Here is a 16,047-nt window from a genome sequence, read left to right as displayed (position 1 = left end):
CTGTTACTGTAGGGTGACTTGCTTGAGGAAGGGCTTTAGGATCCAGGCCTTATTACAGTCCATTAAGTTTTCAACTTGGATCCTTCTGGATAAAGTCAGGAGGTACAGGTACAATTGCTAACAAACAATTTTAGGACACTAACTAACAAACTGGCAAAACCACCTCAGAATCAGTACAGTCATGGCATGGTAATCAGTAAAGTATTTGTGATGTACATCTGACCTTCAAGACAAGAAAATCAGTTGCTTTTGGGTGGTCTTTGCCATTGTGGACAATGAGACCAAGCATCTTGGCTTTCTGAAAGTCACTGTGCTGAGTTTTACTGATCTGCAACCAGTAATAGGTTGAAGTGGTAACTGAGTGTACTCCCAAAATGGAGACTGTACAGCTCAGACAAAGAAGGTGTTCAGGCAAAGTTCATGCTGCTGCACCCCTCTCAGCAGGCTCTCTTAGGACCCTGCACAGCACCTCAGGGGTGGGTCTGTGGGTTTTTATTGCATCTCTATGAGATACTTTCTTGTACAATATTCTGGTCATTCTTGTTAGTACTTCACACTCTCACTATTGCTTATTTTAGTATCAGAACATCTGGCAAAGATCATTTTTTAAAGATCCTACAGACTCTTGGCTTACTGACTTAGAAACTTTTTTTAAACTGCAACATTCAGAATCAGCTAGTGTCATTTACTGAAAAAGATTGGCTTTTAACATCCAGCAGAAACACTAGCCGCTCAACCTGGCTTGGTTTTTGCAGTTTGTCTGTTTTATTAACCACCCTTATAAAAATAATCGAGTGCTAAACAATATGAAATTAATCCCGAGGTCTAATGCCTTAAGAAACTTACCATACTGGGAACTGTTGTGCAGATAGTGTCTCTGGTCTTTTGTAAGTAGACAAATGATAGGTTAGGAATTTGAATCCAGAGAGGATTTTGTGAAACGTGTTTTCTGAATCAACATGGAGCATAAGCATGTACAGACCAAGAGACTGAGGATTTGTTTTAGAGCCCTGTTCACTAGACAAGCATTTGAATTCTGCTATAACTCTGGGACAACCGTTTGCATTGACATCTCTCCTGCATATTCGCATGTATTCCCAGTGAGTTTTGCTACTTACTGAACACAATTGGGAGAGTCAGTTTAGTTGCAACAGGTACTTCAAAGCTCTCTAGGCTGTATCCCGGTGCAGGAAACTGTCTTTGGATACCAGCTAACTGGTCATCTCACATGCTGCTTCTGTACAGAAATCAGGTCACCCCAAATTGTAACGTAACATGATGTGAGGCCATATTACTTGCCTTGACATTTCAAATTGGCATAAGAATTGCAGGTTAACTCTTGAAGCAACACGTAAAAGAGCAGTTATGCAGGTCAAAATAAAACACAGTTCTTGGAAATGTGCAGATCACGAGCATTTCTAATGCCAAAGGGAAACGTGACTAGAGTATGAGAGTGCTTCTCCCCGTTTTGCTTATTGAAATTTTTATGAAACGTGAATCAGCTTAGGTACACACACTGTCCAACGCAAGTAGGCAGCACTTTGATGACCTGACATGTTTTTGGAAAACTGTTTGCTTAGGTAGGAGTTCCACATACCCCTAGGTCTCCTCGTTAAAAAAACATTGTTAATTCTCCTCCTTCATGGAGTCGAGGTCTTTTCCCTACAAGAAAAATCATTCTCTAGGGTAATGTGCACATAAGTCAGTAGAGAGATACAAGGATGATTCTTGCTTTTTGAGTCTTTCTACTGGTGTTTTTCATAGCAATGCTGAAGGCTGACACAGCGGGCTTCAGTTTCCACTGTGAAGGATTAATTCTAGGAGGCCCCAAAATACTAACTGAAGTAGTCTGGAATAGCAGTAATGGCATAACTTACTCCTGTGCAGAAAATTACATTTCTGGGTGAAAACCTGCAGGTGGAGTTGCAATTTACAAAGTGGGTTGAAAAAAATCCAGGCAGCAAAGTAGAATAAAATGCTAACTTGCACTGACCGCAGTTCATGCGAGGAGCTGGAAGCATGAAATGCAGGGAGGAGAGAGTTGCAGACAAGATGTTGGAAGCTTTATTTATGTTATGCACCTTGTTACCTCTCTAGCTTTCCTCACCTGCTCCCAGAATGCAGGTTGCAGTTGCCAAAGGCCAACCACAATGTAGAAAATGCTGTGTTTTCCTCCACCACTGAAATGTGTTTTTAACATGAAACAGGCTGTCACCCACAGGAGTTGTACGTCTGCCGTGGAATGGAATGCACTTTGTGTCTGTGTATGGGACACAAACTTCCCCAAATTAGCTAGCCTGGGTACTCTCATTCACAGCAATAGCTCTATCCTGAGCCATACACATGCAGAGTAGGAGCTGTGCCTCCCACTCCAACTTTCAGCTTTTATCTGAAAGCGGAGCCGGGATTGGCAGCAGCAAAAACAGTTCTTGTCTTTTTTTGCCAAACACCCATGACAATGGGCTGACTCATGGGTCTTTTTTTTTTTTTTTTAATTCAGGTGCAGAATCTTTAAAACTTTAAGGGTAACAATATACCCTAAGGTCCCACCTTGCATGTGGTGACCAGCATCTGTTCCACCACAGCATAGATTAGTCCATTTCTTTCAAATCGGTCCCAGCAAAGCCAGGGAATGACTTGTGGAAGGAAGTACTCCTCAGTGAATAACTCTGGAGACTAGAACTCCTAAGTAAACAAGGTGTAACATTTTAATGTCAATTTTGGGGCAGCAATATTGAAAATTAATTCAAAGCACATGAGCTGTGCTTTGGTTCAAAACATTTCCCTTCAGCAGGTAATGTGTTTGCACCTCATGCAGGAAGAACTAAACTAAAAGGAACGTCCTGACAAATGGTGTGCTTCCTTCTCAATCGTGTACGCTATGTACATTACTATGGCTAGTAACGCCCTGTGTCAGTGGTACATGGGGAGAGCAACAGCAAGTGATGTATTAGCATCACATTGGATGGCAGCGGGTTTGGACTCTCCTTTGTAGTTACGCACGTTTGCTGCCTACTAACTGACGTTACTTATCTTTCTGTGTCACCAAGGACATGTGTACAGTACTTGAGAATCTGAAGCTCCTTTGCAGCTCCTACTGCAAGATACAGACTTGTCTGGCATCTTACTGAGGCAGGCCCAGAGTGAGTGACTGCAGTTTAGTCTTAGAGTTACTTTTGACTGCACAGCCAGTTGGAACATGTTTGAATCCTCTGTCACCCCCATGTACAGGAGAGAAACACAAAGCGGGTCAATCTAATCACTTTGAAATTTGCTTTGCAAGCAGCCTGGGCTAATCCTCTCTCCAGCTTTCCAATGATATGTGCCTGTTCCTGTTGCTGGAGCAGCCATTTTGACAGCTAGATAAGCATGTATAGATGTGAGCAGTCATGGAGCTGCTCTGATGAACAATATCTGAACTAGCCTCCTTTCACCTAAGGAATCAGAGCTCTGAAAAAGTGGTAATGAGTCCTTTGACCCCTGCTGCCTTGCTGTCTGTGTTCCAGGGGGTTCAGCCAAAGCTCTTCCCAGTCCTGGAAAAATCTAAGTGCTAGTACCATTCCAAGTAAAAGATAAAGAAGCCTGCCTCCAGGCAGAAATCCTCTATGTTAGGCTCTTCCCTCTACTACACATAAGCCAATGGAATATGGTTATTATATATAAGAAACAGCTCTTCGGTATGAGACACGTATTTGGAATGGAGGAATAAATATGTGTTGATAATCTGATCCTTACAAATTCAAACCAGAGCAGCCTAAGACTTAAAGAGGTGAGGGGAGCATCCTGCAGAAAGAGATTCTGCAGCTTGCTGGGAGAGTGACAGTCGGTGAGATTTTGATCATAGTTGTGTTGAAAAAATCTGGAACAACTCTGTTGATCGAACTAACCCTGATGCTATGTGTTCAAACCAAACTGTATTTTTTAAATATTCTTTAAGAAAAGATCCTCATGTTTATATGGGAAAAAGATCACATAAATAATATTCTTCTGTTTATGCAGTGCATTTCACGCACAAATAGCATTGCTTTTATGTAACACAGAGCACTTGCTGTTCCAGTGAAACTAAGGTACACTGACAGCCGTAGGTTTGCTTTGTACCCAGAGATGCAATTAATACTTATCTTCTGATTCATTTGCACCAGAAGGGCCAGTACAAAGAAGCGTATAGCTGGGAATCTGGATTTCTTCATTCTGCCACTGTGGTTCACTTCCCCAAAAAGGTCTTCAGTGCAGGAGATGTTCTGGATCATATTTTGGCCACCTTAGCATGAGTGTGCTATGCTGGGGCTACTTGGTGAGAGGAGCCAAATGCAGAGGGGATAAACGAAAGAGAAGACAGGGAATCTCTGTATTACGGGCAGCAGGGGACATTGTGGAACACAAGTGTCACAGTGACCTGGCATAACGCATGCTCTGTTTTTTCCAGAAATTTACCAAACTTTCCTCAGTATCTGTGGAGGCCTCTTACATACATTTGTCTCAGAAAGGCAGGAAACCTGAGAAAGGCAGGAAACCTGTCAGCGCCATTGCCTCAGCTACTACATATTCCTGAGCTGCTCCTAGTGCAGCTTCAGGGCTGGACAACTAAACGGAGCCCTGAGTGCCATTGGCATGTGGTGGGACAAACTGCTATTTGCAAACTGACTGTTGCAAGGTCAAAACCAGCAGCTGCTGAAAGGGTGAATGTTCTTAGCACTGTCACATCAAGAAGGGTAAATCACAAATATTCTAGAGCTACTTCATCACCAGAACTAAATCCTGATTCACCATCTCATGAGAATACAGGAACCTCAGATAGAGAAAACCTATTTCAGTGCAAGGTTATCTTCTAGGGATCACCTAGTAGTATTTTAAATAACCTTTGTGGCTGGAGGTCCTTGGGGGATTAGAGCACAGCATAAGAAAGCAAATGGATTTCCTTCCTATTAAAAATTCCTTTTCTTAATTTCTTCCCTCTACTTTTGTTTCCACTCTACATGAATGTGTCACCTCAAGGTCTGATCTGAAGTCCATTGAACTAAATAGATTTGGAACCCGGCCCAAACACCTACTCTGTGTGGTACAGTGTAAAGGCAGTTTCCTCTTTCATCTTCTGTCTCATATTTCTACCATACTCCCTAGCATTTCTAGAGAGGGGACTATATCACAGTCAGTAACAGCATCTGTTTTCACAGAAGGCTGAGTCCAAAAACTATCAAAGCTAATAGAAATCTGTTGACTGACTACAGTAGACCGTCGATCAACCCTCAGTCCATCTGCATTTAGCCTTTTCCCTCAGTCATGCATCACAATCCAACTTATTATAAATCTATGATTTAAAGAAACACAGATGATGTGTGAAGGTCCCTTTAAAAAACAACAAAAACAGTGCAACAAGGTTGTTTTTAAAGCAGTGACTGAGGCTGACAGTAAATTTGGATTGAAAAGTTGTGCACTATCCAAAAACTGCAAACAAGCTCTAAACAAAATCCATATGTTCCTCTCAGAGGTGCAGGTGTCAAAGATATTAAGCCGCAAAATGCTTTACATTAAAATAACTTCAAGGACCAGGTTAAGCTCTAAAAACTCCAAGGTAATTCAGAGTTAATCACAACAGCTAGTCTTTAATATGGTCAGACGGTAGAAAGTGTATGAAACTCATTGCTTGAAGGAACTAGTAGCACCTTATCTAGACATGATGAACTTTCATACAGATTCAAGGCAAAGATGTAGTTTCAGTTCAAACATTCAAAAGGCTGTTGGTTGTTTCTTAGCTTTCTGGGGCTGAAGTCAAACTCTTCACATTATTTTAATATATTTTCTGCAGCTTAATTTCCTGTGTTTTCTTTTATAGTGGCACACAAAATTGCCCAGCAAAACTCTGAAGGAGTCATAAAACACTTTCTAGGTTGGTCCATTTTAATTCCTGCTCTAAGGTTGAACTATTATATGAATCTACCAATCACTCTCCCAGCCAAGGACACAAATTGAGTGAAGTGTTGGTGCATTTTGAATCCTCCCTGAAGCATCTTTGAAGCTCTTGGAAAAATTCTGAGCAGCCTAGCCTAGCCTAGCCTATCCTATCCTATCCTATCCTATCCTATCCTATCCTATCCTATCCTATCCTATCCTATCCTATCCTATCCTATCATGCCAGTCCAAAGAACTGAAGTTCTAATTGTGTCATCCATGTGGGAAGATATATATTTTTTCAGTGCATTTTGGATGCCAATTTACAGATAGATTGTTTGAATTTTTATGGTCAAAAAAGCAGAGTGGAAACAAGTGATAACCTCAATCTGACTGTGATAGCAAACATTCCTTATGAAGCTAGTAACAAAGGCAAATCACAAAACAAACTGAATTATTTGAGTGCACATCAATAGGAAAAAGTTAGACATCTCCCAAGAATGCCTATATCAATTTATTTCCAAATAAAATTTACTTTCAAATAAACAATTTGTTTGAACTATCTGACATTGTTGAGACTACACAAAAAGCAGAGCATCTCACTAATCTCTGGTGCTGTGTAAAATTCTGTGAGTCTTTCATATTCCAGATATGAATATCCACCTTGTTTGTATATGTGGAGTAACTGTAAACAAGCATGGCTCTGTAACTCCATGGTACCTCCAAAGGAACCAAATGCAGACTGGAAAAATTTGAAATTTGCTCTTATCAATAGATAATAGTAAGCAGTTCTCCAGTTATTACTATCAGCTGCTATGTATATTGGCATACCCATTCCGCAGTCTCCTGTACCATGACTGCTGAGAGCTTGGGTCACAGGTTATTTTTAATTTCTTTTTCATTATCTGAAAAGTGCAGAGGTGGGCAGTGAAGGCATAGCTACTGGGCCTGCGGGCAGTACAACAGCATGGATTAAAGGTCTCAAGAGATTCAGATGCTGAGGTAAAGTAACAAGGGAAGGCAGAGGTGAACACTGAAGGGGAGCTGAGTATGCAGAATTTCTTCCATGAACTGAGGCTCATGTCAGAGATGTGACAAAGTGGGCAGGGTGCTGAGAAGTGGCTGTTTTTTCTAAAATCTGAGATGCGCCTATAGCTCCAAACTCATATTTCTGTCAGTGGACTGTTACTTAAGCGCCAGCTGTCTATTCCTTGGTCTCAGGAAGACAGTCCTTGGAGGACTCATTGCTGAGGTGGTTATGAACTTGTTATATGCCATACATCAGTTACAGAATATAGAGCTTTTATTCTTTGGGTGAACAGTTCAGACAAGCATGGATAATGGTTTCAAATGGTCAAGATTTTCAGGAGTCTAGATTTTTATATTATCTCTCAGACAATTCAGCTGCTTCCAGACATGTGGATAACGTATGAGCAAAGAATAAAATGAGTAGGACTTTCAAGCTTTGCGGTTCATTCATTAATATTTATTATTCCTGAAGTTTCCCCACTCTCATATTCCAAAAATAATTGTGCAGAAATCTCTTTTTGCATACTGAGTTTTCTTTTTCCTCAATTTTTTAGCACTGTATTTTTTATGGAGACACTTCCAGGGACTTTTCAGTTGTCTATGTGGCACACTATGCTGTCACTGATAGATTAGACTTTGTAGCTGTCATGCAGGTCAGATGTTTGAACTCCTCCAATGCTAATTGTTGGTGGCTACAAAAGAGGTGTGTGAAGGGAACCCCAGTTATTATAATGTTCTACTTTCAGTACCTAACTTTACTGATGCTTGTGCTGCCATAGATTTTTTTTCATCTGAACATTTCTGCCAAGATTTAACCATTCTCAATCAATGACTTACACAGATTGTCCTCCACCGTTCCTTAATCCTTGCTAGCCGGAGTGCCCTTCATGTGTCAAGCACAGTGCTCCCATCAGCTGTGTGTAGCGGACTAAGAATTCAGTATCAAAATCACTTACAGGCTGCTATTGTTTTCCACAAGTGATGGATTTTATAACATTTCTCCATAACTTATCAAGACTTCCATGAAATGACAGCTGCTATTGCTCTGTTGTTTTTATCTCACAGACTACCTCTAGGCCTTTAGGAGGTACCTTTGTAAGATGCCTTTTTCTAATTATTGTCTCAAAATACAGCATACAACTTTCAGTAGCTATAATATTTGCTACTGTCAAATTCAAATTTCAGTAGGAATCATGAAAGAAAGAAATGCTATCTGCATATCATTCTTCCCTTGAGAATCTCTCTGTGGCCTCTTCCTTAATCCTTTCACCATTATATAAGAGAAAGTAAATCACAAGCTCAGAGATTGTTTACACTGCTGCAAGACCAACAGCCTCAAATCTTTTTATGAGGTAAGATGGCAAGTGGGTGTTCTGGCAGCACAGTTCATGAAGAAATTCTGCTGCCTGGGCATTTAGGCAGTAGAGGGACAGATTAACATATAGAAAGGAAAAGGGTTTCTATGTTTGCAACTTGTCAGGGTTGAGAACCTTGAAGATCTTTCGTGGTAGGGCAGAGATCTGATCTTTTGGACAGCGGAGAGTTTGAAAGTTTTGCAAGTCATATGTGACTGCTGGATCCATCTCCAGATTCTCATTAAATACTTAGGTGTTTGAAACGTGTATTGGTTCAGGCACAACTTTTAGAAGGATGATATGCCTTTTGCCAGGTTATGCATAAGAATTCTTGATCTTGAGTATTACTATAATACTCTGTTTTCAGTCTGGAATTCAGGATGTGAAGTGTTTCTGGCTTTAATTTCAGAGGTGTAGCATCAGTCAACAGAGATATGTTTTATATGGGAGGTAACAACTGTTCTTTTACTACCAGCATGGAAAACAGTATCGGCTCAGTAAAAGACCACCTGAACATGTCCTAATATTACCATATTCATGTTTTTTTCTCTTGCCTTCTCAGGCCTCGCACCCATCTATTTAAGGCAATTAAAACTCCTTGTAACTTCAGTGAGATCTGGGCCATGAGTTTCTTACCGAGTGATATGAGAAGCATAGGTGGTAGCAACAAGAACTGTATAGAGAATGGAAGAGTTGGGCACAATATGCCTTCCTCCATCCCACAAATATTTGTGAAATAGATCAGGTTTTTCTGAATGGAAGGCTGAGAAGACTAGACCTGAAAGCCTGAGAGCTCTGGTGCGTAAGCTGGGTAGAACCCAACACCTCTTCACCAGATGGTTTATCGTATGGGCATTCTGCACTGGAAAATCATTCCACCAGAACATTCCAACTGCCCAGGTTGAAGGTTTTGGTTGTAATTCAGTGCAAGATGCATTATATTATACACATGCTTCTGTGTTTACATATATGATGCGTATCAGGTCAACAGGTAGCGTACATACTCAGCATCTTGCAAGGCTGAATCTTTTAGTGCAGTGTGTTACCTGGACTAGCTCAGTTACTGGAAGGAATTGAGAAAAGGTAGCACTGAGCTCACTGCAGGCACATTTCTCCTGCTTCTTCAGTGAGTTTTGCAGTGCAGTCAGTTCTGCACTGTCCTAACTAGGCTGTTTCCAGGGTCTAAAATACCTAGTTCAAAGATACAGCTATTACGAAGTCATGCTGTAGTCTACTGTGCAGACATAGCCTCATTTATTTTTAGGTGATGTTCTCAGACCACTATTGTGAGATACCTGATCCGGTCCACTTTTGTATTTAGTCCAGCTATGTATATAGGTGCCACATGGCATTTTGTTGTTATTTCAGTATCTAAAGAACAATGAAAATTACGTCAGAAAAGTGGTTTGAATTCGATACCGAAAAATCATAGTACCAAAGGAGCTTATACTTGAATGTGTTACTAATCATGAATGTTCTTGGAAGCCAGTGTGTTTAGGTGGGGCAGCAAGCTTAAAAAATACTAGAGCCAGATGGGCTGATTCATACATCAGCGTGCAGCCTTATCTGCTGAGAAATCAAACCAGCAAGTGGAATATGGAGACCTTTTCTAAATCCTGCCAGTTGTGCATTTTTGCTTCTGCTGTAAGCTTCCCCCATCATAGATTTACATATTCCAGAGTGTACTCAAAAATACTGATCTTTAACTAGACTCTAAATGCTTTGGTTTGCAATCGTTCCATGTAGAAATGGTACAATCTACAATAAATGTTCCACTTACAAAGGCACTGTCCATAGTAGTGCCATAAAAGACAGCTGCAGCTAAATGCTTGATGAACTTGTACATGAAGTTTATTTTCATGACAGGAGGCAGGAGGTCTGAAGTCAACTCTAGCTCAAGAGCTGATCCAGCTCTAAGAGTGATGGTGAATTCCCTCCACGACTCTATAAATCACCTCCCCTCTGACAATGCCTGGAGTAACCTGAGGTGGAAGGAAGGAGTTCAAGCTCGGAAGTATGTGATGTCCTTTTGGGTCTCACTAATGTGTAAAAAGGGTTCCAATGAATGTGAACCTAGTATTTTTGGTTACATATGTGTGAGGATAAGAATCTAATTCAGATAGTAAAATACTTTTCAGAGCTGCAAAAGGAAGGTATGTCTAGTTCTGTATAAGACACAAGGCCTGGATTTTGCCAATGCTAGAAAGAACAGGTTTCAAAAAAAAAAAGTTAGCAGTGAATCTGTGGTAGAAGCTGGTAGGATTGAACTACTCGTGAAAAGCAGAAGATGCCTCATAACATATGTCTGACAACTGCTTCAGATTCACAGTGGCTGGTGCCAGGGAGACAGGATACAAACACTGCATCTCTTTGTGTCAGCAAGTCCAGTGTCACTATGGATGCAGGAGACATTAATTCCAAGGGGAGAGCAGTGCCAACTTTTCTCAAAGGAATCCCTTCAACAGCTCCTTCACTTAGGTAGTTACGAAGTTCAGTTTCCAATGAAAGTTGCTGCCTCCTGGCATTACCTCTGCTTCGTTAAATAAGGAGGCAGTTATTTGGGCAGTTACACTCTACAAGGCCTGCAGAAAGGCAGGAGGAAGAGCCCAAAGTCACCGTGAGTAGCACTACTCATTTCTGAAACGCAGCTCGAGAAACTGAGGGGAAACATATGTGACAGAATATAATGAGCACTTATGAGAGTAATTCGAATGGATGGCTAATGGCCAGAGCTCTGGCACGTTCCATTAAAAATTAACCAGGGAAACCAGGGAAGCGAATTTCCTGCATATCATGGGATGCTGCACAAAAGACATTGTATGCCAGACACATAGGAATGGAAAGCTGGCCCAAGATGTGTGAGAATGCTTGAGATTCCTATTCAGATCAGGCACGAACATCACCACTGAAGACAGAGCATCAAATAGGATATGCATAATCACTGCAGAAAGCAGAATGCAAATAAACCCTGAAATCACAGGAGACTCCTGGTCCTCTTCTGCCTAACACTGGTGCAGATCTACCTGAATTACAGATTCAATTAGGGAAAAAATAAACCTTAGTGGAACTCTCATTTTTATGCTGCCCAGCTAGTAATTTAATGGCCCCCCATATGTAGCAGGTAGACTACAGATAGACTCTAGGAGCAGTTAAGACAAGGTGATGGATCACAATTCAGGAAAGGCTCATTCTTATAATTTTCTGGATTTATCAGTTTAAACACACAGTACAAAATTCTAGCTGAAGACTGTAAATAGCAAGAACTTAATTTGATAAGAAGGACGTGAGAGTTTACAGGGGCCCTTACTCTTCCTTACTAGGTCATTGTAGAATGTTTTAAAATCTTGAGAGGTATCACGACATTTACAGCCTCAGGAACAGAAAAAAGCCAAAAAGTTCACTGCCAAAGAGCACTTGAAGCAAAAACAGTCAGTCTAGAAGCATTTATGTTTCTATACTAAATACTGTACAGCGATATTAAAAAAAAAAAAAAAAAGTTCCTGACCTCAGATGCCAATTACATACTGAGAGTGGGATTTCTGTGATTTAACTTAAGCTGTCACAAAAGTAAGCATCTAACGTAAGCTATTTGCCTGTGCTCCCTCAATAATCAGTGGAGAGAGACAGGCATCTCCAGGGAAAAATTCTTCTCATTCTGGGTAACAGGATGAATCACCCTCTGGGGACAGCATGTTTCCAACAGCTATAAAAGGTATCTAGATGATTCCCTTGCCAACTGAAGCTTAGATTAGCTGGAAAAACAGACCAGATTTTGGGCACACCAGCACACCAGTCCTCCTTTTGAGCTGAAAACAGAAAAGGGGCTCATGTTCCCAGCATCTTACCACTTAATCTAACAGTACTAGTTGGTCAAATAAAGCATACTACCTTACACACTTTCTTTCCTATGTATTAGACCAGCGTAGATAAAACTCTACCATCATCTAGATGCCAAAGTGTTAGATCTAAAGTTGAATGGGACGAATCCCATCCCAGGACACAAGAAGAGTGGCATCATGGCGTCAGATGAGTTACGCACTTGAAATGCTTCTTCTTCATCACTGATTAAAAAAGGATTCCAGATACCTAGATCAGATATTGATATACACATCTGATAGACAGACAATTGTCAGGACAGATGAATCCTACCAAAAATTGACGTGCGGGTGCCATGTATTCTCCAGTGAGTGCAATGAACGCACTCCAATCCCAGCTGAACAACAAACTGACTTGTGCGCTCACGTCCCTCCACCGTTGCCTACTGCCTCCTGCTCACAGGTTTTGGTGGGGGAACAGCTGTTTTCCTCAGACAATGAAACTCTCTGGAGAAAGTCAAATAAAACCCCTTTCTATGATGCTGCATGAATACTCTTTTATAAAAGTGGAAATGAGGGGTGCCACTAAGACAGACATTTAGGGAAAAGCTCCAGTCAAATCTACCAGCCATTAGGCCATGTCGGGAATGTTGTAACAGCCTCGTGAAAGATCCTGCTTAGTCTCTTTCATACAGTGGCTCTTAATAATGAGCATATAATAAATGTACAGTCTGGAGGAATTTACTATACAGTATCCAATTGGATTTATATAGTCATAAACTTCTACAGCACTGCTTCTATGATTTACAACAGCCTCTACTAATTATGAAGCTATGCCTGGATTTGAGATGTAAAAGGCAAATGTTAGCAGACTGGTTGTACAGTGATGCTATACAAATGCACATTTGTCACAGCAATTTTGAATTGCTTGTTAACAGAGAACCATTGCAAATAACCATGTATTTTAGCCTACCCTTATGAAAAGCACCAAGAGCAGAAACCTTGGAAGTTTGTAGGATGGGGTTTCATTGTGATGGAACATAGAGGTAAGGGAAGGAGTGGGGGGCGGACAGTCCATGGACCCCATCAATGAAACTGCTGCCTTCTGCCTGGATTGTAGGGGACTGGACTTGGTAGCTTACCTGATCCCTTCCCAAATCTATACTTCTGATTTCCTGAAAAGAAACCACCATAGGAAATAGCGTAACTTACTGTAGGACAAGTCTCTCATGACCTGAATGGATATAGAAGGATGTTTACTTCACAGAATTTTTCCCGCACAGACACTGAATTTTGCTGTTACTCAGCATAGTAAATAACTATTTCAGAAAGCGCTCTATGTCGTTAATTGGAATTACCTGGGCATCGCGGGCAGCACAGCTGTGGTACATGCACAGGGGAAGGACAGTGTAGACTCGGGCATCTTATTCTGCTGCACAGTACATTTCCATTCTGCAGGTGGAACATAATACAATAATTGAATGAAATGGGCTGTCTCACCAGTTTCTGTGTTCTCTATTCTGCATCTAGATATTTTAAAACCAAATGCCTTTTTACAGCATTCTGATTTCACTCACAGCAGGGTAAGCCCAGACTACTTTTACTGCCTCTGAATTTATGCTGGAGGTCAGAATGTAGCAGAAATCCATACAAACCTTAAAATAGAGGAAGTGCCTAAAAAATGGATCACAACTGTGCTGGTTTCAGCTGGTATAGAGTTAATTTTCTTCCTAGTAGCGGGCATAGTGCTGTGTTTTGGATTTAGGATGAGAACTGGTAACACACTGATGTTTTAGTTGTTGTAGGTAGTGCTTATGCTAGTCAAGGACTTTCCAGCTTTCCATGCTCTGCCAGGTGCACAAGAAAATAGGAGGGGGGTCAGGCCAGGCCAGCTGACCCAAACTGGCCCAAGGGCTATTCCATACCATATGGCGTCATGCTCAATATAGAAACTGGGGGGGAGCTGGCTGGGGGGCAGCGATCGCTGCTCGGGGACTGGCTGGGTGTCAGTTGGTGGGTGGTGAGCAATTGCAATGTGCATCACTTGCTTTGTATATTATTATTACTATTATTATAATATAGTTATTATTACTACTACTATTTTACTTTATTTCATTTATTAAACTGTTCTTGTCTCAACCCAGGAGTGTTTCTCACTCTTACTCTTCCAATTCTCTCCCCCATCCCATCGGGGCAGGAGGAGTGAGAGAGCGGCTGCGTGGTGCTTAGTTGCTGGCTGGGGTTAAACCACAACAGCAACAATCTTCATTTATGTTTTCCTTTTGAGCAGATTATGCTTAGGAATTGCATTTCCAAAACTAAGACACAGATAATGAATGGTAGGTCTCTGAGATATTCCTACTGAGGATTAGTTCAAGACCACAAGAAACAATAGCGTCTGTAATTGTTCCTGAAAACTGTGGAGAGTCTTTTGTTTTCATTTTATGGGTTCCCCAGTAGACAAAAAACACCAGTTGGTAAGTAGCCATTTTTCTAAGAAATATGAGCACGTCTTGGGAGTAGTGTTCATTATTCATGTCATTAACATAATATTCTATTTGACCACATTTAAGTTTGATTTATAATTAAAACACAGGGAATTTTCATTCTCCAGTGTCTGTAACCAGAAAAGACTATCCATTTCACATTCCCATTTCCCATCTATAATTCATCCTCCTAGTTCAGCTCTGAGTTGCTCATGTTTATAGCAAGAAAGATCTTTCAGTATGAACACTGATACTATGCTATGACTGTAGTTTTAGGTGGTGTCAGGAATAAACCCACTTCATTTTCGTACGCCTTCTGGAGCACTGAAATGTTTCCAGTGGAGGTGCAGACTTCCTTAGATAGCATATGTATAGGCTTTTCTAGCCATCTCTTTCAAAATAATCCATCGACTCCTGAATATCTGCAGACCGCAGGCTGGAATCATACTGTTAGATCACTACTACCCACGAACTACATTTGTGCATCTGCTTTGGAAAGAGACACTAAAAATGATATCACCATCTGTTTCCAATGATGACTGAAATTAAATATACTGCGTTTATAGAGAGGGAGCAAATTTTAGGCTGTAGACTCTTTGCAGGATAGGGACCATCACTGGTCTGCACAGCTCCTTGCCCAGTAGACCATCATTGAGAGCCTGTAAAGCACTGCTGCAGAAGAAAGGCTCTGCTGGCCTGGCTCCGTGTTGCTTACTTGACTTGTTCCATGGCCTCACTCCCTTTTTAGTTATTAGTCCTGTGAAATCTCCTGAGGTGAATGTTTACTTTCTGTGCATGATCAGCTGTGATAAAAATTCTGCAGGCCTACTTCCCTCCTCAGTGCTGCCTGCAGTACTCCGCTGTTTGCAGCAGGACAGAACTATTTTAACTGATCTTGTGCTTGGTAAGACTGATCTTATGCTTAGATTCACAGCAACATTTGGGAGACCAAGCCTTACTGACTAGAGTAGGACTTAAGCTCCCGTAGGCCTCTGCGAGTCAGGGCCATGGTTGGCATTTCTCCATCAGATACCCAAAGAGAAACAACGCATCTCTCTTCCCGAACTGCGTTACCAGTGCTAAGGGTGGAGAGCATTTGTTTTAGCCCCTAAAGTCTGCAGATGTGACTACACGCAAAAAGCTGCTGTATTTTAGAGAGTAAAATAATCATCTGACAAATTGTGGGTGCTCCAGTTTACCTGACAGTAACAGTCAACAGTCTCCACTGTACTGGGGGCAGGGAGGAAGGGTTGTAAAAGAAAGGGGGAACAGGGTGAGAACACTGAATTATGTTTAGTTTTATTCTGGTTTAAGTATGTAAATTAGAACTTGTAAAAATACAATACTACATACACACGAAACCAGGAAGGCTTTTTTTTTTAATTGCAGGCTGAGTAATTTGGCCTCTAGTTAGTGCCTCTAGTTAGCTAATTTGTCTCGCCTTTTTCTTAAACATCAGAAGTGTGCACTGGG

General features: G+C 41.1%; 1 protein-coding gene across 6 annotated transcripts in view; it reads right to left on the bottom strand.

The window, feature by feature from the left end:
- CHRDL1 (chordin like 1) overlaps positions 1-16,047 on the bottom strand; it is a 40,175-nt gene that overhangs the window by 19,970 nt on the left and 4,158 nt on the right. For all 6 annotated transcript variants that reach the window (XM_075720695.1, XM_075720698.1, XM_075720700.1 and 3 more), the window contains exon 3: positions 13,447-13,540. In XM_075720695.1, coding sequence (XP_075576810.1) covers positions 13,447-13,540 — 94 coding nt within the window. The remainder of the gene's footprint in view (positions 1-13,446; positions 13,541-16,047) is intronic.

The sequence above is a fragment of the Pelecanus crispus genome, chromosome 13 (assembly GCF_030463565.1).
Source record: "Pelecanus crispus isolate bPelCri1 chromosome 13, bPelCri1.pri, whole genome shotgun sequence".
Lineage (NCBI taxonomy): Eukaryota > Metazoa > Chordata > Aves > Pelecaniformes > Pelecanidae > Pelecanus > Pelecanus crispus.
The sequence above is the reverse complement of the archived record's forward strand: the minus strand, read 5'-3'. Positions and strand labels throughout refer to the sequence as shown.